This window comes from Entelurus aequoreus, linkage group LG20, assembly GCF_033978785.1.
Source record: "Entelurus aequoreus isolate RoL-2023_Sb linkage group LG20, RoL_Eaeq_v1.1, whole genome shotgun sequence".
Lineage (NCBI taxonomy): Eukaryota > Metazoa > Chordata > Actinopteri > Syngnathiformes > Syngnathidae > Entelurus > Entelurus aequoreus.
In genome coordinates this window covers 8757948-8782223 of record NC_084750.1, presented here as the reverse complement: position 1 = coordinate 8782223, position 24276 = coordinate 8757948, and the positions used below count along the sequence as shown (strand labels likewise).

General features: G+C 40.6%; 1 protein-coding gene across 6 annotated transcripts in view; it reads right to left on the bottom strand.

The window, feature by feature from the left end:
• Nucleotides 1–24276, bottom strand: part of trappc9 (trafficking protein particle complex subunit 9) — a 253708-nt gene that overhangs the window by 109314 nt on the left and 120118 nt on the right. For all 6 annotated transcript variants that reach the window (XM_062029344.1, XM_062029342.1, XM_062029343.1 and 3 more), the window contains one exon: nt 9295–9437. In XM_062029344.1, the coding sequence (XP_061885328.1) occupies nt 9295–9437 (143 nt within the window). The remainder of the gene's footprint in view (nt 1–9294; nt 9438–24276) is intronic.

Below are 24276 nucleotides of genomic sequence, written 5' to 3'. Positions count from 1 at the left end.
TCAGGCCCAGCCAAGCCGACGACGTTTCTGGGTGTTGTTGATAAAACGGTTTTCGCCTTGAATAGGAGAGTTTTAACTTGCGCTTACAGATGTAGCGACCAGCTGTAGTTACTGACAGTGGGTTTCTGAAGTGTTCCATGTGGTGATATCCTTTACACACTGATGTGGCTTGTTGATGCAGTACAGCCTGAGGGATGGAAGGTCACGGGCTTAGCTGCTTACCTGCAGTGATTTCTCCACATTCTCTGAACCCTTTGATGATATTACGGAGCGTAGATGGTGAAATCCCTCAATTCCTTGCAATAGCTGCTTGAGAAAGGTTTTTCTTAAACTGTTCAACAATTTGCTCAGGCATTTGTTGACAAAGTGGTGACCCTCGCCCCATCCTTGTTTGTGAATGACTGAGCATTTCATGGAATCTACTTTTATACCCAATCATGGCACCCACCTGTTCCCAATTAGCCTGTTCACCTGTGGGATGTTCCAAATAAGTGTTTGATGAGCATTCCTCAACTTTATCAGTATTTATTGCCACCTTTCCCAACTTCTTTGTCACGTGTTGCTGCCATCAAATTCTAAAGTTAATGATTATTTGCACAAAAAAATGTTTATGGGTTTGAACATGAAATATGTTGTCTTTGTAGCATATTCAACTGAATATGGCTTGAAAAGGATTTGCAAATCATTGTATTCCGTTTATATTTACATCTAACACCATTTCCCAACTCATATGGAAACGGGGTTTGTATTTTGAATGACTTCAAATAGTGATTGTTGTGGGTCTCCATCAACCCCCAAGAGGGCAGCCTGGTTACTTCCTCCCAGTTGTAGAAATGCATTTTATTCCCAGGCCAGAGTAATAATACCTTTCTTTACATGTCCACCTTCTAAGCATGGATCACTGCCTGTTTCACACATCTGACACCTTTTGTATGGCCAAAGCCCCCAAGAGGAAAACAACTAAATGGTGTCACTCCCAGCACAAGGGAAAGGTCAAAGAGGAGAAAAAAAGAATGTCTGGAAGTGTGTTGTGCTCAGAGTGGCAGGGAAGACAAAGTCCAATGTTGAGAAAAGGAAGGAGAGAGAAAATAAAGAGGTGTGAAAGTGAGCAAGGAAAAAGACAAAATAGGAAGAGGAGAAATAATAGAAACTATTATGTTTCAGCGTTAATGAAAGCCAGATGGCTTCACTGGAAATGGAGGTGGAGAAGGGGAAAAGGTGACATGATCCTACAGACGATGACATGAAAGTGAAGGAAAGGTGAAATGGAATAAAAGTGAAACTGTCTTCCCAGGAGAAGGTGGAGGAGATTTTAATACCGAGGCAAGTCGTGACATTGTGGAGAAATAAAAAAAGGGGAAAGATGAAATAAAGTGCAAAGCTGGCAAAAAGTTGTCAGGGGATATATAAATGGATTATGCAAAATATGAGGGATTATTAATATTATTAGCTTGTACATTTGTATTTTACACATCATGCAGAAGGGAAGGTTATGGATGACATCACTGGTCAGGAAACATCAGCAGCATTGTAACAAGTGGCCACATTTCTAATACTTTATGGCAGCAGCGTTATGGTCAAGGTAAGAGTCTGAGGCCATGTCCTTTAACCCCTTAAAGGAAGAACTACTCAGCCTAAGCCCCGTGTCAGCCACACTAAACCAGCGTTTAAGGTGCCCCTCCTCAGTGTCTTCTTCCAGGCGCTGGCTGGCCATTATTCAACTTAGATGTACTACTTTGTAAACTCCACTAGTCCGCTTGGTCAAGTAAATAAAATGTACAACATCTTTCAGTGTAAATAACACAAAGTATATATCTGCGGCTAACACGTGAACACATTTTTTTCTTTTCAAATTCAGTGGATGCGGCTAAGATATTTTACAAACTGTCAAGCAAAGCAACAGACTGATGAGATGAATAGTTGGATGTTTCTTTAAAATGACATTTTTTTTTTACAAAAGCAAATGTGTGGAAAATATTAGAAAGTGAGGAGTGGATACTATTTGATAGTATTTAGGCACAAGTTGTGTTAGGTTGCATGCTCCCTTCTGCCTCAGGCAGTCACTTCATGCCTCTTACAATGTTGGAACACATACAGTATTTACAACAGTTTTATGCTCTGGCTTTCAAAATGTTTTGATAATTATAAATTAATTTACCCCGGTCAGGCCCCAAAAAAGATTACCAGCAACAAATTAAGTTAAGTTAAAGTAGCAATGATAGTCACACACACACACAGTAGGTGTGGCGAAATTTGACCCATCGCCGTTGATCACCCCCTGGGAGGTGAGGGGAGCAGTGAGCAGCAGCAATGGCCCCAATTCCAAGCCTTGATGCTGAGTGCCAAGCAGGGAGGTAATGGCTCCCATTGTTATAGTCTTTGGTATGACTCGCCGGGGTTTGAACTCACAACCTACCCATCTCAGGGCGGACACTCTAACCACTAGACCACTAACACAACCTACCCATCTCAGGGCAGACACTCTAACCACTAGACCACTAACACAACCTACCCATCTCAGGGCAGACACTCTAACCACTAGACCACTAACACAACCTACCCATCTCAGGGCGGACACTCTAACCACTAGACCACTAACACAACCTACCCATCTCAGGGCGGACACTCTAACCACTAGACCACTAACACAACCTACCCATCTCAGGGCGGACACTCTAACCACTAGACCACTAACACAACCTACCCATCTCAGGGCGGACACTCTAACCACTAGACCACTAACACAACCTACCCATCTCAGGGTGGACACTCTAACCACTAGACCACTAACACAACCTACCCATCTCAGGGCAGACACTCTAACCACTAGACCACTAACACAACCTACCCATCTCAGGGCGGACACTCTAACCACTAGACCACTAACACAACCTACCCATCTCAGGGCGGACACTCTAACCACTAGACCACTAACACAACCTACCCATCTCAGGGCGGACACTCTAACCACTAGACCACTAACACAACCTACCCATCTCAAGGCGGACACTCTAACCACTAGCACTTCCAATTGATCGGTGTGTCGTATTGTACTGAGCAGCCAGAACCCCTTAGATTATTGTTCCACTAATCGTCCCTTTTCCATCACAAAAAGTCCCCAAGAGAGTTCATCTTAAGATGTGATGACATGTTGCAAGATGGTAGTTAGAAAATGGTGTTTGACCTCCAAAGTGTACATACAGCTACTTTCAGAGTCTCCACTTTATTTTGGAAAAACCAGCATTTTACAGCGATTGCTCCTGAGTTGCCGACAGCACAATGACCTCACTGGAGTTCTGCTGCATCTGATTATGGCCACATTTAAAACACTTTTAATTAAAGCTTCATTGATCCTAGCCAATTACCCACAATCCACTATTTTCACAGTCTTTATTGTTTTAGGTCAGGGGTCAGCAACCTTTTTGAAAGCAAGAGCTACTTCTTGGGTAGTGATTAATGCGAAGGGCTACAAGTTTGATACACACTTAAATAAATTGCCAGAAATAGCCAATTTGCTCAATTTACCTTTAACTCTATGTTATTATTAATTAATAATTAATGATATTTTATCTTTGTGGAAACACTGATCATCTTAATGATTTCTCACAATAAATATATATAGAAACAGATAAATATCAATATGCAACACTTTATTTTTGTATTTTCTCTACGTGCACAAATTGAACATTTTCAAATGATCACTTCTAAGACAGTCTTGTGAAATCACAATATCCCATTTTAACTAGCTAGCCACTAACATTTTTGAACAAATCATGAATTACTTTGCACCATGTTTGTACAAATAATAATAATAAAAAAATGACAATTACATTTTGAAACATAGTTTATCTTCAATTTCGACTCTTTAAAATTCAAAATTCAACCGAAAATAAGAAGAGAAAAGCTAGCTAATTCGAATCTTTTTGAAAAAATTAAAAAAATAATTTTTGGAACATCATTAGTAATTTTTCCTGATTAAGATTCATTTTAGAATTTTGATGACATGTTTTAAATAGGTTAAAATACAATCTGCAATTTGTTAGAATATATAACAAATTGGACCAAGCTATATTGCTAACAAAGACAAATCATTATTTCTTCTACATTTTCCAGAAGAAATTTTTTAAAAGAAATTCAAAAGACTTTGAAATAAGATTTAAATTTGATTCTACAGATTTTCTAGATTTGCCAGAATAATTGTTTTGAATTTTAATCATAAGTTTGAAGAAATATTTCACAAATATTCTTCGTCGAAAAAACAGAAGCTAAAATGAAGAATTAAATGAACATTTATTTATTATTCTTTACAATAAAAAAAATAAATTTACTTGAACATTGATTTAAATTGTCAGGAAAGAAGAGGAAGGAATTTAAAAGGTACTGTTGATCATAATATTTTATTAGAGCGTATCAAAACGCGTATTGGTATGTCAGATTTAGCCTTGTCTTGGTTTAACTCTTATCTTACTGACAGGATGCAGTGTGTCTCCCATAACAATGTGACCTCGGACTATGTCAAGGTAACGTGCGGAGTTCCCAGGGTTCGGTTCTTGGCCCTGCACTCTTTAGTATTTACATGCTGCCGCTAGGTGACATCATACGCAAGTACGGTGTTAGCTTTCACTGTTATGCTGATGACACTCAACTCTACATGCCCCTAAAGCTGACCAACACGCCGGATTGTAGTCAGCTAGAGGCGTGTCTTAATGACATTAAACAATGGATGTCCGCTAACTTTTTGCAACTCAACGCTAAGAAAACGGAAATGCTGATTATCGGTCCTGCTCGACACCGACATCTATTTAATAATACCACCTTAACATTTGACAACCAAACAATTAAACAAGGTGACTCTGTAAAGAATCTGGGTATTATCTTCCACCCAACTCTCTCGTTTGAGTCACACATTAAGAGTGTTACTTAAACAACTCTCTCGTTTGAGTCACACATTAAGAGTGTTACTTAAACAACTCTCTCGTTTGAGTCACACATTAAGAGTGTTACTTAAACAACTCTCTCGTTTGAGTCACACATTAAGAGTGTTACTAAAACAACTCTCTCGTTTGAGTCACACATTAAGAGTGTTACTAAAACAACTCTCTCGTTTGAGTCACACATTAAGAGTGTTACTTAAACAACTCTCTCGTTTGAGTCACACATTAAGAGTGTTACTAAAACAACTCTCTCGTTTGAGTCACACATTAAGAGTGTTACTAAAACAACTCTCTCGTTTGAGTCACACATTAAGAGTGTTACTAAAACAACTCTCTCGTTTGAGTCACACATTAAGAGTGTTACTTAAACAACTCTCTCGTTTGAGTCACACATTAAGAGTGTTACTTAAACAACTCTCTCGTTTGAGTCACACATTAAGAGTGTTACTTAAACAACTCTCTCGTTTGAGTCACACATTAAGAGTGTTACTTAAACAACTCTCTCGTTTGAGTCACACATTAAGAGTGTTACTTAAACAACTCTCTCGTTTGAGTCACACATTAAGAGTGTTACTAAAACGGCCTTCTTTCATCTCCGTAATATCGCTAAAATTCGTCCCATTTTGTCCACAAGCGATGCTGAGATCATTATCCATGCGTTCGTTACATCTCGTCTCGATTACTGTAACGTATTATTTTCGGGCCTCCCTATGTCTAGCATTAAAAGATTACAGATGGTACAAAATGCGGCTGCTAGACTTTTGACAAAAACAAGAAAGTTTGATCATATTACGCCTATACTGTATATACCTTTATATATATACATATATACCTATACTGGCTCACCTGCACTGGCTTCCTGTGCACCTAAGATGACTTTAAGGTTTTACTACTTACGTATAAAATACTACACGGTCAAGCTCCTGCCTATCTTGCTGATTGTATTGTACCATATGTCCCGGCAAGCAATCTGCGTTCAAAGAACTCCGACTTATTAGTGATTCCCAGAGCCCAAAAAAAGTCTGCGGGCTATAGAGCGTTTTCTATTCGGGCTCCAATATTATGGAATGCCCTCCCGGTAAAAGTTAGAGATGCTACCTCAGTAGAAGCATTTAAGTCTCATCTTAAAACTCATTTGTATACTCTAGCCTTTAAATAGACTCCCTTTTTAGACCAGTTGATCTGCCGTTTCTTTTCTTTTCTTTTCTACTCTGCTCCCAACCCGGGGTGGACCGCTAGCCTGTCCATCAGATGGGGACATCTCTACGCTGCTGACCCGTCTCCACTCGGGATGGTTCCTGCTTGCCCCACTATGGACTGGACTCTCGCTGATGTGTTGGACTTTCACAATATTATGTCAGACCCACTCCACATCCATTGCTTTCGGTCTCCCCTAGAGGGGGGGGGGGGGGGTTACCCACATATGCGGTCCTCTCCAAGGTTTCTCATAGTCATTCACATTGACGTCCCACTGGGGTGAGTTTTCCTTGCCCGTATGTGGGCTTGTACCGAGGATGTCGTTGTGGCTTGTACAGCCCTTTGGGACACTTGTGATTTAGGGCTATATAAATAAACATTGATTGATTGATTGATAAAAAGGTATATGTGTTTAAAAATCCTAAAATCATTTTTAAGGTTGTATTTTTTCTCTAAAATTGTCTTTCTGAAAGTTATAAGAAGCAAAGTAAAAAAATAAATGAATTTATTTAAACAAGTGAAGACCAAGTCTTTAAAATATTTTCTTGGATTTTCAAATTCTATTTGAGTTTTGTCTCTCTTAGAATTAAAAATGTCGGGCAAAGCGAGACCAGCTTGCTAGTAAATAAATACAATTTAAAAAATAGAGGCAGCTCACTGGTAAGTGCTGCTATTTGAGCTATTTTTAGAACAGGCCAGCAGGCTACTCATCTGGTCCTTACGGGCTACCTGGTGCCCGCGGGCACCGCGTTGGTGACCCGTTTTAGATCTTTGCTGTAATTGTCAGGCTGACACCTCCAGTAGAAATGAAACATTATTTCTTAAACAAATGTTTTACACTAAGGATGTACAATATTTTTTTCCCAGTACAGATAACTTCCTGCTTCTCTAGACTGATAACTTCTTCATTTATTTATGTTTATTTCATTCTTTGTAGGCTTTCAAAACATGTCGAAGTGATGCTAGCGTTCCAGGCGGCTGATTAGGTTTGATGTGTTGAAGGCCAGAATGTTTGCAGGTGAGTCATTGAAGGGGACGTTTACAGCGTGGCACAGGTAGGAGGGAAGGAGTGCTTGATTTGCTCACCCTAACCCACTGCCGCTATTCTCATCTCATTGGATTGTGTTTGTTTTATTTGTTATTGGAGCTGTATTTCTATTGGATTTATTGGCATGAGGTCATCATTCCTCATATTGCCTCATGATTATCTCTCCAATATTTATTGTGCACCCCTAATGTTTACAAAGGAGTAGATGTATTGTAAGTAGCTCGTATTGACACAGCAAATATGTGAGTCATTCTTGATTGGGTGTGCCACAGGGATCACTTCTGATCATGTTTCATATGCAAGAACTCTATAACCCTCACTACACTGTTAAATGATGCACATTGTTGACTCATTTGGACTGATTGTGGACTTGTAAGTACAGTATATGTAAGGGTGTGCCACAGGGATCACTTCTGATCATGTTTCATATGCAAGAACTCTATAACCCTCACTACACTGTTAAATGACGCACATTGTTCAGTCATTTTGACTGATTGTGGACATGGAAGTACAGTATATCTAAGGGTGTGCCACAGGGATCACTTCTGATCATGTTTCATATGCAAGAACTCTATAACCCTCACTACACTGTTAAATGACGCACATTGTTCAGTCATTTGGACTGATTTCTTTCCTTTTTCTTTTAAATTGTCATTTTACTGCCTTTTTTACATCATGGCCAGGGAACTACAGATGAAAACTAGCCTTCTGGCTAATTCTGGCTTTTTTAACCTTGTGTAGTCATGTGTTTTATGAAATTGCATTGTCCCCTTTGAAATAAACCAATCTAATCTAATGAACAGGTGAAACTCAAAAAATGAGAATATCGTGCAAGAGTTCAATCATGTCAACAATTCAACTTCAAATGTGAATATAATATGTGATATAAAGTCCATCCATCCATCCATTTTCTACCGCTTGTCCCGTTCGGGGTCACAGGAGCCTATCTCAGCTGCATTCGGGCGGAAGGCGGGGTACACCCTGGACAAGTCGCCACCTCATCACAGGGCCAACACAGATAGACAGACAACATTCCCACACTAGGGACCATTTAAAGTCATTACATTAATTATACAGACTTTATTTTGTATAATTTAGATCATGGGTGTCAAACTCTGGCCCGCGGGCCAAATCGGAGGTAGCGGGGGTGTATATCGCAGCCCGGAAGAGTTAGGGCTGCATGGGATTCTGGGTATTTGTTTTGTTGTGTTACGGTGCAGCACGTTGTTGGAATGGATGAAAAGCAGACGTGACGACAGCTCGTGAAGGACTTTAAAAGCAGTGCTTGTAAGGCACGCCCCAAGACTGTGGTCTGGGTGGACTACGAGATATAATGACTGATGAACACCTTGGTTGGATAATGAAGGTTGCCTCAGCTCAAAGCCTGAGCCCTGACATTAATGAGCTAGCATCCAAGAAAAGACGGCAGGTATCTGGCTTGGGCACATCAGATTAGATCAGTGTGTTGCAAACTGAGCAGTTTAAAGTCCTGAATGGTTGCTTTATTCATTGTTAGTTTATTTTCAAATGTATTAGCCTGTGGAAAAAGTTAATGTTGATATTTACCTCAGAAGGCTGCAAATAGAAAATAGGCATTCAATTTTTATTTAAATTGTAATTGATATGCCATTGATATTTTTTAATTATTATTTGAAACTGGATTTTGCATGTCACTATAAAGTTATATAAGTCTTGCTTGTTCAATATTCAATGCAAAACTTGTTTGGGTCCCTATTAAAAGGTTAATTTGTTCAACCTTGGCCCGCGGCTTTGTTCAGTTTTACATTTTGGCCCACTCTGTATTTGAGTTTGACACCCCTGATTTAGATGATCCTGGCTAATTGCTGGAATAAACGAACCTCTGCTCAATATTCACATTTTTGGAGTTGGCCTGTAAGTACATTCTATATTGGGGTGTGCCACAGTTCTGCTCATGTTTACAAGGCTGAGCAAAGAAGACAATAACATATGCACATGTTTGTGTTTCAGAGAGAGACTTTGATTCTGGACATACTGTATATGTGATCATATTTCTAATGTATACCAAAACACTGAGTACATATGTTCATTCATTCTCTTCCAGATGTGTTTACACATCAGGGGTGTGTACTGTACCTGGTAGCGGGGAGGGTGCTGACTCTGGTGAAGAACACTGAGGGCTCCACATCCACGTGGACCCCCACAGACAGCTCCCTGTAGTAGCCCTCCACTTTGCCTGCGCCTCCTGAGTACTTGAAGTTAAGGACAGCCTCTAAGGTCTGCAAAAAAAGGACATGAAATGAAGAATGTGACAAAAAAATAATCATGTTTTCCATTAGTGAATACTAGTAATGTCAGAAGGTGTAATTGGGGCCAGATTTTGGAAGCAGCATGTGGTCATTGCATCAGTGCTTTGAAGACAGATGCATCAAGTCGGTACTGGGAAAAGAATAAATGCAGATGAAATGAAATGGAAGCACACTATTATGGAGATCTGGGGCTCCATCCTATGAATTGGATTCAGCATGCGGCTCTGGAGTTAGTAAGGAGAGAGACGATTGGCTGGCTTCATTCCACAGCGACAGGAGGACGCTCAACACGTCTCAAAAGTTAGTGTTGAGCGGAAGGAGGCACGTACACGCCGCCAAGTGGGCAAATGAGAAGGAAATGAAAAGTTAATACTGGCTGAGTCAGGTAATGGTGCTGAAGAGTGCCAGCTTTTCTTCCATTGGAACCAGCACAGACCAAACACCTTCAAGAGGAATGCTTCAATTCTTTAGCGGTTTTCTAGAACAGTGTTTTTCAACCACTGTGCCGCGGCACACTAGTGTCGTGAGATACAGTCTGGTGTGCCGTGGAGGATTATCTAATTTCCCCTATTTGGGTTAAAAATGTTATTTTCAAAGCAGTAATTATAGTCTGCAAAAGATGTGTTGTTGTTGAGTGTCGGTGCTGTCTAGAGCTCGGCAGAGTAACTGTGTAATACTCTTCCATATCAGTAGGTGGCAGCCGGTAGCTAATTGCTTTGTAGATGTCGGGAACAGCGGGAGGCAGTGTGCAGGTAAAAAGGTATCTATTGCTTAAACCAAAGATAAACAAAAGGTGAGTGCCCCTAAGAAAAGGCGTTGAAGCTTAAGGAAGGCTATGCAGAACTAAACTAAAACTGAACTGGCTACAAAGTAAACAAAAACAGAATGCTGGACGACAGCAAAGACTTACTGTGGAGCAAAGACAATGTACATCCGAACATGACATGACAATCAACAATGTCCCCACAAAGAAGGATAAAAACAACTGAAATATTCTTGATAGCTAAAACAAAGTAGATGCGGGAAATATCGCTCAAAGGAAGACATGAAACTGCTACAGGAAAATACCAAAAAGAGAAAAAGCCACCAAAATAGGAGCGCAAGACAAGAAGTAAAACACTATGCATGGGAAAACAGCAAAAAAGTCCAAATAAGTCAGGGTGTGATGTGACAGGTGGTGACAGTACACCTACTTTGAGACAAGAGCTATATTGATGGTTATGCTTTAAAGTCATATCCAACAATTGCGACAACGACTTTTTACTGTCAACAGAGTTTCGTTTTTTAATGATTTCTGCTGGTGGTGTGCCTCCGCATTTTTTCAACGCAAAAAATGTGCCTCGGCTCAAAAAAGGTTGAAAAACACTGCTCTAGAAGACTACAATCCTAACTCAGTTGTAAAAATAAGCTAGAATGACATCCCAATGGATTTAAGGACGTGTCACAGGAAGGGATGATGGAAACCCAAAACCAGTTCTGTAGGAACCATTTTTTCAAAAGATTCCCTTAACCATTTTTGTGGGTTGCGTAGTGACGTCCCACAGCAACACGGTCGCGGAAACACTCCAAAGTTTGGCTATATTTCACAAGAAACTACTGCAACAGCGCTACTTGTACTAATTGCAAGGTTGTTGAACACATTTGTTTTTCTTTTCAAATGTAGTGGATGCGGCTAAGATATTTTACAAACTGTCAAGCAAAGCAACGGACTGATGAGATTAATAGTTGGCTGTTTCTTTAAAATGACCTTTTTTTTTTTACAAAAGCAAATGTGTGGAAAATATTAGAAAGTGAGGAGTGGATACTATTTGATAGTATTTAGGCACAAGTTGTATTAGGTTGCATGCTCCCTTCTGCCTCAGGTGTGCAGTGGCCGCGCCCGGGAATCAAAGGAAATTGATTTATGTCATGTTTGGCGCAGGAGGGGATAGAGAGAAGAAAAAAAAGAAGACAGGGGGAAATTGCAGGGACACGAGGGGATAAGACGGAAAATAACTACAAATAGGATATGTACAAATAGATAGTAAAAATGATAGCAAAGAAGTAGTTAGTGAAGTAAATAACACAGAAATGACAACGTACATTATTGCACTACAAATGGAGCAATAAAATACCAATAAAAATAACACAATAATGACTAATAATCACAATTACCTCTCTGAGCAACATTACAATTGCTTGGAATGCAACAATACTTGTATGACAAAAGAAGGAGATACAAGAAAGAAGAGCGAGGACAAGGCACGGGAAAGGCAGGAGACAACCAGCAAGAGACCACACCCCCACGCGGACAGAAAGATGGGACGCTCTGCCTCGAGGGGCCTAAAGACTCCTCGCAGCCAGACGAGGACAGATCTTAAACTGAAGAATGACCCGATAAAAACTTGTAATGCTATCGTAATACAAAAGTAATGATACAAGTAACCATTTAAAAGAATATCGATTTTTATTTCTCATTACTGTAGAATTGTCTGCCATTGTACTGTAATTGGAAGGTAAATAACTTTCTTATCCTAAATAAATAAACAAAAAGTAAAATTGACTTTTATTTCTGTAAGCAAAATTTAATTTCAAGAAATATCGAACATTTTAAAGTGCATCTTTTTTCCCAGTTGGAAAAACGTTGTCTTTTTGTATACTGCCGTCATGTGATCTCGGCATCCTCGCTCCTTCCTCCGTAGTGATGGGCTCATATTGCCCATCCAATTTGACGCTGTAATATTACCACAACGGGACATTTAGCTTTGGAATCAGATGTTTTCCTCCTGATTTTTGTTACTTTGCGGAACTTCTTACAAGGCTCTCTTCTCTGTCCTTGCTTCCTTTGTCCAGAGTCACTCTCCGCCCACCGAGACAAAGATTGTGAAAAAGTGAAAAGAAGATGTTACTGTAAAACAAACTAGCTCAGGTGCTGAGAGCGATGCACAGAGTGAAACCTTTTTCTCCCTGTTTGAAGCGAGAAACAAAGAAACGTGAGGCTCAACAATTGTGATTGGCCAACATGTCTGTCACTCAAATGGCGGTGAAGAAAAAAATGAAGCGTCTTGCAGTAACGTTATGGCACTAATTAAAACCTAGATGCCAATTCAAAGTTGTGCAGCCCGAGACCGCAATATTCTTCAATGATTATGTATATACTCTATGTCTAGCTTGTGGGCTACTGTGTGCTTAGCTGTTGTGTAGCTCATAGTCGCTACACGCCGAGTGTGTTTTGCTGATATAGGACCGATATTTAACATCAATATCGGATCAGGACACCCCAAATTCTAACTAAGCAACATGTTCAGTGTTTTTAATGTACTTTTTAAAAATGAATCAACACTTTACAATGACTTGACAGAAAGTGTTCAATGCTACTTGCATTTGCTTGTGCATGCCAAAATCCTAGATGCGGAAAACTAGTCATGATAAACCCGAAACAAAGAGCAGATTTGAGGGCAGTAAATCCTTTCACCAACTTGTTTTGCTGTGGTTTCAGGGAAAGAAGTTCTATTTACACTTGCAGAAAAGCAAGTGATGACTTGAGTTTATCTCTCTTTCACCCCCACAAACAGCAGCCAGATTGTAAACACATCTCTGGCTGAAATGTGTAATAACAATGGCACATGTAAACACTATTTGCACTGAGGCGGGGGAAACTTGCTCAAAGAAACTTTTTCAGCGTTTTATGTAAAATTCTGGATGTGTGTGCCACTAATGGCCTCAGCTTGAGTCTCTGGAGGTGTGGTGATTGTCTCAGGGACACTGATCCCTGGATCCCCTTTTGGAGACTGCAGTAGATTACACTTCCTCATCTGTGCAAACCTCCTCTCTGTCAACCTCACCAGCTCCTCGGGAACCCTTTTTCAATCAAAGCCGCCCCGGTGGTAATAAGCTGACTGTGCCAGAAGTGAGCATGTTGCCAAATCAAACAGCCTGACCACGTACAGACCGTAGGTCACGGAGATTAGAATAACACTTTGTTTGGAACAATGCCCTCAATTGAAAGTACATAGTGAAATCAGTCCCGTTGTTTGCGCTGAGGCGGCAAATAGTTGACATTCTACACTACTCAACTTCTAATGGTTCTTCCATAGACTCCCGAGTGCTGCATTTCATGTTCATGAACTACATCTTGTTTGAGGCTACAACACTTAAATGGCTATTTACAAGGGGTTGACTTCATATGGTCACAGACTTGTTGGTCTGTTTTTGTTTAGTTGAGTCTTTATTTGAAGGGACAATGCACAGAGACATTAAGCTCAAAGACAGATATGTTCCGCACCAGGTTATAGCTAAATGGCTAATTCCCATCTGGTTACCTATATTAAAGATATACAAAAACATGCAATAAAATCATAACAATAAAATTATACTACAGTATGTAATCAAATTAAGAAAAGTCCTAAAATGCCCTTTCATTGACACATACTTATACATTACAACCACCCCTCCTATACATCATAACACAAAGACAATGCATGCTTTTGTTCCCATCTGTTATTATTTGTAAAAACAACCATGATTTTAACACACACACCTCACAGCTTACAACAAAATGTTCCCATGCATAAATATAATAGACATGAAGTTGACATGTCAAACATGGTGCTCACCTCAGTGACCGTGTGGGCAGCTTTGATTGCTCCAAAGCCGCTTTTTAACTTCAATTGTGAATGAAGAGTAATCTGTTGGACTTTTCAAGTTTGTCATGAAGTCGCTCCTTTCCTTTATCATTTATATGAAACGGCTGATTGGGCAAAATAGTTTTTTTATGCATTTGGGATCGCCAAGTGCTAAAATGGGAATTCAAACAATGGAGGGGTTAAGAAAATATTTATAAAACAATTTTGTCTTGTTCCAAACAAGATTTTCTCTGACTTGTGACATCAGCGGGTATATTTCAATGCATGGTAGAGGTTTTCCGGGAGACCTCAGCAGGAGTCCGCCATTTTTATTTCCTATAGTTGCAGTTGTAGTCCAAACTAAAACATGCGCAAGAAAAGGTTGTGTTATTGTTTGTATGATCACTACACACACACAGAAGACTCAACAAGTGCCTACTGTTAGAATAATTATGTATAAGTTATTACACAACTCTTATGCTTAAAGGCCGTTGCTATAGTTATTATCAATTGTGCTGAAGTTGTACTTTTCTATCTGTGCAAAGGCACACAACTTGTAATCTTCCATTGCGAGTTGTCTCGCATCAGCAGTTTGTTTCCAGACCCTGCCTGCTGACAGCCAAGGACGGACATCGAGTACCTCAACGCAGACAAAACAGAGACAGGGCGAAATCACGAGTGTCAGCACATTTCCATTGTGAATAATCATGTATTGTGTCTACTGGGGGCTGCGTGCATTGCCCCTCCCTTCAGAAGCAGCCTCAGTGATGTTAACTAGGGAACATCTGAATAAATAGAGGAGCACGTGGGACTGTACCTTCGAGCGTAGGGGGAAACTGTAACTGAGTGTACAGCCCCAAACGATTCTCCTCATGAGCAAAATTGAACTGTGTCTCTACCTGATTCCTTCTTCTTGTCTTGTGTAATAGATAGTTTGGTGTTTGAACCTGACAATACTTAAAGGCCTACTGAAAGCCACTACTAGCGACCACGCAGTCTGATAGTTTATATATCAATGATGAAATCTTAACATTGCAACACATGCCAATACGGCCGGGTTAACTTATAAAGTGGCATTTTACATTTCCCGCGAAACTTCCGGTTCAAAACATCTATGTATGATGACGTATGCGCGTGACGTCAATCATTGAAACGGAAGTATTCGGACACATTGTATCCAATACAAAAAGCTCGGTTTTCATCGCAAAATTCCACAGTATTCTGGACATCTGTGTTGGTGAATCTTTTGCAATTTGTTTAATGAAAAATGGAGACTGCAAAGAAGAAAGTTGTAGGTGGGATCGGTGTATTAGCGGCTGGCTGCAGCAACACAACAGGAGGACTTTGAGATGGATAGCAGACGCGCTATCCAACACTAGCCGCCGACCGCATCGATGATCGGGTAAAGTCCTTCGTCGCTCCGTCGATCGCTGGAACGCAGGTGAGCACGGGTGTTGATGAGCAGATGAGGGCTGGCTGGCGTAGGTGGATAGCTAATGTTTTTAGCATAGCTCTGTGAGGTCCCGTAGCTAAGTTAGCTTCAATGGCGTCGTTAGTAACAGCATTGTTAAGCTTCGCCAGGCTGGAAAGCATTAACCGTGTAGTTACATGTCCATGGTTTAATAGTATTGTTGATCTTTTGTCTATCCTTCCAGTCAGGGGTATATTTCTTTTGTTCCTATCTGCAGTTAAGCCCGATGCTATCACGTTAGTTCCGTAGCTAAAGTGCTTCACCGATGTATTGTCGTGGGGATAAAAGTCACTGTGAATGTCCATTTCGCGTTCTCGACTCTCATTTTCAAGAGGATATAGTATCCCAGGTGGTTTAAAATACAAATCCGTGATCCACAATAGAAAAAGGAGAGAGTGTGGAATCCAATGAACCCTTGTACCTAAGTTACGGTCAGAGCGAAAAAAGATATGTCCTGCACTGCACTCTAGTCCTTCACTCTCACGTTCCTCATCCACGAATCTTTCATCCTCGCTCAAATTAATGGGGTAATCGTCGCTTTCTCGGTCCGAATCGCTCTCGCTGCTGGTGTAAACAATGGGGAAATGGGGAAATATGGCAATATCGCGAAATGATCAAGTATGACACATAGAATGGATCTGCTATCCCCGTTGAAATAAAAACATTTCATTTCAGTAGGCCTTTAACTTTTGTGTTTTGTGGAGGAAAGCGAGACCATACCAGACATTCAGAACAGAGCTTGGCTGAGAACTGCCTCGGTCCAAAGGGAAATATACAGAAGGATTTAAGCAAAATTGTATTTATTGTCTGAGACAGTTCCTACAAGTTATGAAACAGAAAGTCCAATAACAGTAAATGCTAAGTTAGTGTTAGCAAGTACTCTAGGACACTGTTAGTTAGGGTTTAGCAATAGTATTGTTACGTACGAAGGACAGGAAGCAGCAAGATCAGCGTGCAGGTAAGAATCCTTTCATCCCATATATGAAGAAAAAACATGAAAAGTGTGTTGCTCGTAGGCACACAGGAAGCCACAAAGCAAAAACTTAAGTTTAGCACGGAGAGGTAAAAAAACATCAACTGTAGCACGCAATGTTTGCCAACGGTATACAAAAGGAAAAGTGATCACAGCAAGAGCGAATGTACCTGACATACAGAGCGTACATTGATCCAGCAACAAAGTGATTAGGGTCAGAAACAGGTGAGAACACTAATTACTAACAGGTGTGATCATTTAGTGTCCACCGCAACCAAAAGTAAACAAAAGGAAAGAGTGTGGAGAACAGAAACAGGAAAAAAAGCTACTAAACATAAATCACAACATGGCCTGAACAATGCATGACAAGTATACCTTGTTTGTTAGAGTAATACAATAAAGTCTTTCTAACTATTGATAGATAAATGTAATGATAGGTTAGCGATGTAGCATTAGCATAACTGGACTATACAGATGCGATAAAGGGCTTGAGAATTGACAACTCTGACACACAAGTTGGCAAGGCTGATGTAGTGGCATGAAAGTATGAAGTCAAGCACACAAAACAAGGACTGCAGGTTACACAACAAATCACAAGTGCATCACAAACTCAAGAGTCTTCACTTCCAATTTGTTTTGGGTGAAAGTAAAAGGAGCATGTTGATGACAAGTGATGATAAAAGGAAAACAACATCTGTGTTCTGGAGTCCAACCAAAGAGCTGCTTCAACTGCACACCGTTATGTTAAATCCTCACTTTGGTGCCAATAGGTGTCCTTTTAAGGGCATCCTTACGCATTTTAGGCTACATGTTGCATAAAACACCCTTTGAGGAAACTAGAGGAATATTTCTGCCACGCAAACCCTGAAAGAAAATGTGGAAAAGCAAGACAACATTTCCCGTATTTACGTGCATTTCTACACTAGATTTTAACCTTGAGATTTATTCTCATCCAGCAACCTCTTTTGTCTCATTTAATGTACCACAGTAGATCTTTACTAGCATTATTATCATTGAAAATGTCACGTCAAATGATATAACATGCATGCAAAGAAGTCAGAAAACGTTTCCCATTTGGCAACTAAATCTTGTAGCCACGCCCCCTCAGGGTAATATACTGTACTTCCTGTGTTGTGACCTCTGTTTACAATCAGTCACATCAAAAATAGACATTCTCCATGGCTAATAATAAATACTCTAAACCAGGGGTCACCAACGGGGTGCCCGCGGGCACCAGGTAGCCCGTAAGGACCAGATGAGTAGCCCGCTGGCCTGTTCTAAAAATAGCTCAAATAGCAGCACTTACCAGTGAGCTGCCTCTATTTTTTACATTGTATTTATTTACTAGCAAGCTGGTCTCGCTTTGCCCGACATTTTTAATTCTAAGAGAGACAAAACTCAAATAGAATTTGAAAATCCAAGAAAATATTTTAAAGACTTGGTCTTCACTTGTTTAAATAAATTCATGATTTTTTTTACTTTGCTTCTTATAACTTTCAGAAAGACAATTTTAGAGAAAAAATACAACCTTAAAAATGATTTTAGGATTTTTAAACACATATACCTTTTTACCTTTTAAATTCCTTCCTCTTCTTTCCTGACAATTTAAATCAATGTTCAAGTACATTTTTTTTTATTGTAAAGAATAATAAATAAATGTTCATTTAATTCTTCATTTTAGCTTCAGTTTTTTCGACGAAGAATATCTGTGAAATATTTCTTCAAACTTATTATGATTAAAATTGAAAAAAATTATTCTGGCAAATCTAGAAAATCTGTACAATCAAATTTAAATCTTATTTCAAAGTCTTTTGAATTTCTTTTAAAATTTTTGTTCTGGAAAATCTAGAAGAAATAATGATTTGTCTTTGTTAGAAATAAAGCTTGGTCAAATTTGTTATATGCAGATTGTATTTTAACCTATTTAAAACATGTTATCAAAATTCTAAAATTAATCTTAATCAGGAAAAATTACTAATGATGTTCCATAAATTCTTTTTTTAATTTTTTCAAAAAGATTTGAATTAGCTAGTTTTTGTCTCCTTTTTTTCGGTTGAATTTTGAATTTTAAAGAGTCGAAATTGAAGACAAACTATGTTTCAAAATTTAATTGTCATTTTTTTCGTGTTTTCTCCTCTTTTAAACCGTTCAATTAAGTGTAAATATCATTCATTATTAATAATAACATAGAGTTAAAGGTAAATTGAGCAAATTGTCTATTTCTGGCAATTTATTTAAGTGTGTATCAAACTGGTAGCCCTTCGCATTAATCACTACCCAAGAAGTAGCTCTTGCTTTCAAAAAGGTTGGTGACCCCTGCTCTAGAACTACGACTGGCTGGGAACTGACAGTGTTTGGATGGTAATCACCCACATATGATTAGCAGCAAAGCGGACATTGAACAGAGTAAGCTAGCCACATGGTTAGCTAACTAGCGTGCTTCTGACCGTCTCCTCGTCCTGCAACTCAATGCGGCGTTTAAGCAAGCGGAACAGCCAGCACTTGTGGCTGAGGCCCTCGGTCAACAAATTATGTTTACATCCTATTTTCATTCAAAAAACACGGAAGTGATATTTTGACACAAAAATGAATATAAAAAAATATATACGCCACACACACATACCCCACCCCCAATCCAACGCCCTCGACGCAAATCCCATAGAGGTGATAGAAGGATGGGCAGCACCTGAAGAGCTGCAGCCCGCCACCATGGCCCCGCACTCCCTCCCCTCTGTTGCTAGATATCTGGAGATGTATGTTGTAATATTTATATGTGCTTTTCTATGGAGGTTTATTCCCACTCAGTCTGGATTGTATTTTTTTTACTCATCCTTCCCCAGCGTTTACCTTTCTCCCATCTTTTACGGGGCGCCTTATGGCGACCCATCAGCGTTCCTGTTCTGTAACCCTGTACACTGTTTGTTTGTCTCATCTTGAACGAGTTTGTGCTGAAAACAAAGTTTCGTTGTACTTGTGCAATGACAATACAGTCCTATCCTATCCTATCCTAATGTTTAAAAATATGGGCTTGTAATGTCAGCTAAAGATGCATGGTGTGTTGCCATGAGGTGACAGTCCTTAAAATAAGACTTTGGGCTACATATCTGCTTCATAGCGGGGAAAGGAAGCCCACAGCCAGGAGAGCTATTTCATCATCTGCTGATTCTGGCCTCAGTGGAGAAGTGAGCAGGACTTGAGGGCACTTGACGATGTGATGTGTCTATATGGAGGACTGCTGGGACCACATCTCATGTGTACACCTGCTGTCAATCACACAGCCAATCAACTGCACCCCCAAGGGTACTTAGCAGTGGCAAGTGTAGAAGAAAACATCCTGATAGCTTTCCATGGAGACCAAATTGTCCTTTGGGGAGGACTTCTTGGAAGGACGAGTAAAGAAAAAACAATGTTGTCCTTTTGTGGATGGACAGATGACTTGTAGTGTAGTGTTAGTCATCTAACAGTGATGACTGGAAGTTTAGTGGATGGACAGATGAGGACTGACTTAGTGGTAGTGTTCATCTAACAGTGATGACTGGAAGTTTAGTGGATGGACAGGTGAGGACTGACTTAGTCGTAGTGTTCATCTAACAGTGATGACTGGAAGTTTAGTGGATGGACAGATGAGGACTGACTTAGTGGTAGTGTTCATCTAACAGTGATGACTGGAAGTTTAGTGGCTGGACAGATGAGGACTGACTTAGTCGTAGTGTTAGTCATCTAACAGTGATGACTGGAAGTTTAGTGGATGGACAGATGACTGACTTAGTGGTAGTGTTAGTCATCTAACAGTGATGACTGGAAGTTTAGTGGATGGACAGATGAGGACTGACTTAGTGGTAGTATTCATCTAACAGTGATGACTGGAAGTTTAGTGGATGGACAGATGAGGACTGACTTAGTCGTAGTGTTCATCTAACAGTGATGACTGGAAGTTTAGTGGATGGACAGATGAGGACTGACTTAGTCGTAGTGTTCATCCAACAGTGATGACTGGAAGTTTAGTGGATGGACAGATGAGGACTGACTTAGTGGTAGTGTTAGTCATCTAACAGTGATGACTGGAAGTTTAGTGGATGGACAGATGAGGACTGACTTAGTGGTAGTGTTCATCTAACAGTGATGACTGGAAGTTTAGTGGATGGACAGATGAGGACTGACTTAGTGGTAGTGTTCATGTAACAGTGATGACTGGAAGTTTAGTGGATGGACAGATGAGGACTGACTTAGTCGTAGTGTTCATCTAACAGTGATGACTGGAAGTTTAGTGGCTGGACAGATGAGGACTGACTTAGTCGTAGTGTTAGTCATCTAACAGTGATGACTGGAAGTTTAGTGGATGGACAGATGAGGACTGACTTAGTGGTAGTGTTAGTCATCTAACAGTGATGACTGGAAGTTTAGTGGATGGACAGATGAGGACTGACTTAGTGGTAGTATTCATCCAACAGTGATGACTGGAAGTTTAGTGGATGGACAGATGAGGACTGACTTAGTCGTAGTGTTCATCTAACAGTGATGACTGGAAGTTTAGTGGATGGACAGATGAGGACTGACTTAGTGGTAGTGTTCATCTAACAGTGATGACTGGAAGTTTAGTGGATGGACAGATGAGGACTGACTTAGTGGTAGTGTTCATCTAACAGTGATGACTGGAAGTTTAGTGGATGGACAGATGAGGACTGACTTAGTGGTAGTGTTCATCTAACAGTGATGACTGGAAGTTTAGTGGATGGACAGATGAGGACTGACTTAGTGGTAGTGTTCATCTAACAGTGATGACTGGAAGTTTAGTGGATGGACTGACTTAGTCGTAGTGTTCATCTAACAGTGATGACTGGAAGTTTAGTGGATGGACAGATGAGGACTGACTTAGTGGTAGTGTTCATCTAACAGTGATGACTGGAAGTTTAGTGGATGGACAGATGAGGACTGACTTAGTCGTAGTGTTAGTCATCTAACAGTGATGACTGGAAGTTTAGTGGATGGACAGATGAGGACTGACTTAGTGGTAGTGTTCATCTAACAGTGATGACTGGAAGTTTAGTGGATGGACAGGTGAGGACTGACTTGGATAAAATACAAACAATGGAATCGTATCTGCTGTGATTGAACATGTGTTCCAAAGTGTCAGTTTTAAAGATGACTGAGAGGTTCTTTTGGCTCTTGATGTAATATTTCAGGAGATGGCCACCATAACTATAACTAAGTACAACACATTGTGCCATCTCATACAGCTTTTACAATGATGTACTATTATAGATGTTAACGCCCTTATAAGGATATCAGCAAAGTGATGATTGAACATGTGTGTGGTGTCTATGGTCGCACTGGAGAAGGCAGATGTTGTTTTCTATTTCATCATCAAGATGGTCCTCTTACCTCTATGAGCCACAACAAATTCAAAGTGCAGGACTCTTCAGACCACACTTGTGCTTTGTTGTGCTCCACCATGTCAATCCACACACTGGCTGATGTTTATGAATATATGCCAGTCCTCGCTGGGAGGCTGCTGGGGAACGTCACGCACAATCCAAACAAACAAAGGCCACATTGGCAGGGACAGTGAGATGGTTTTGTCTGCATCTTTAAACTATGGTCGGCCACATTATGCGGCAGGATGTCACAATAAAGAAGGAGAAAGCATTTTACCACACTCCCAAAGGTGGGGAAAGACGACAAGTGGAGTACAGATATAAAACATGCTAGAAGAAAACTGAGTGTTAGGCGATTGTGTGCTAGTCAAGACAGAAAATAAGACTAGGATAGAGCACACTTGAGAGTGTGAGTGCTGGGAAACACACAAGATTATCATCTTTACATGTCAATGTCGTTGATGTGCATTTATTGGAACAAAGTATGACATCAGAAGGCGCCATGACTGCTACTAACTATGGATGTGTTGGGGCTGCTCCACCCGCGTGAATTGTGGGAAATGTTTACATGGCTTTCCCAACAACCCGGAAAGAAGACTAGTATGAGAAGTGAAGGTTCGCCATCAACACTGAGAGCCATCCATTAAAGTGTCTTGTGCCAAGTAAACACACCACACAACGTCTGCCTTTTTGTTCAGGACAGAACACAAAGAAGATAATACAATTAATAACAGAAGAAATGACCAAATTAAAAAGATAGTTTGACAAAAACAGACTGGCTTTGGATCTCAGTGAAAGTAAAATAATGCTATTCAGTAACAGTAGAGAGAGACAAATACAAATAGACCAAGTAGACATTGAAGGAGTAAATTAAACCACATTTTGGGTGTAATAATAGAAGATAACATGAACTGCAAATCACATAAATATATACAAACTGGCAAGAAATAAGTCAATAATGAATAAAGCGAAATATGTTCTGGACCAAGAATCACTTCATACTGCTGGCCAGTGTTACATATCTGAGCTGTTGTGCAGAAATATGGGGAATTAACTACAAAAGTAGACTTATTCACTTAGAAAAAACAATGAGTGATGACAAACACATTGGAGGGAGACACCACAGTTGACATACTTCACACTAAAGTCAGCATTTCTCTCTGATTGTTGGTCCAAAGATAATAAAATACTGTCTGTTTGCTGTTTTAATACAATAGAACAATCAAAGCTATTATTGTGATGTGCAGCTAACCCTCAAAGTGTGTGCGTTATGATGTCAGCTGTGTGCAGGTGTCACTCTATGCACCAGCAGTGTGTGCAGGTGTCACTCTATGCACCAGCAGTGTGTGCAGGTGTCACTCTATGCACCAGCAGTGTGGTGCAGGTGTCACTCTATGCACCAGCAGTGTGTGCAGGTGTCACTCTATGCACCAGCAGTGTGGTGCAGGTGTCACTCTATGCACCAGCAGTGTGGTGCAGGGGTCACTCTATGCACCAGCAGTGTGGTGCAGGTGTCACTCTATGCACCAGCAGTGTGGTGCAGGTGTCACTCTATGCACCAGCAGTGTGGTGCAGGTGTCACTCTATGCACCAGCAGTGTGTGAAGGTGTCACTCTATGCACCAGCAGTGTGGTGCAGGTGTCACTCTATGCACCAGCAGTGTGGTGCAGGTGTCACTCTATGCACCAGCAGTGTGTGCAGGTGTCACTCTATGCACCAGCAGTGTGGTGCAGGTGTCACTCTATGCACCAGCAGTGTGGTGCAGGTGTCACTCTATGCACCAGCAGTGTGTGAAGGTGTCACTCTATGCACCAGCAGTGTGGTGCAGGTGTCACTCTATGCACCAGCAGTGTGTGCAGGTGTCACTCTATGCACCAGCAGTGTGTGCAGGTGTCACTCTATGCACCAGCAGTGGGCCAAATGTGGCATGAACAGCCAGTCAGCCGTGGAAATGTGAAGTCAGCTTCTGAAGATGGAACAAGTGGAGCTGAAATCCAGGGGCTTGAAATAATGATGAATTACACTGCAACACTACACACACACACACACACACACACACACACACACACACACACACACACACACACACACACACACACACACACACACACACACACACACACACACACACACACACACACACACACACACACACACACACACACACACACACACACACACACACACACACACACACACACACACACACACACACACACACACACACACACAATGCCTGTCAAGAAGAAAGCAAGTGGAATGGATGGCGCTAACTAAATCCCCTGTTCATGGTGACTGCAATGTGGTGGTCCAGTCATGGAGGCTGACTGGATCTCACACATGGATTGAAGTCCAGTAAGTATGATGAAGTGCTGGACTTACTATG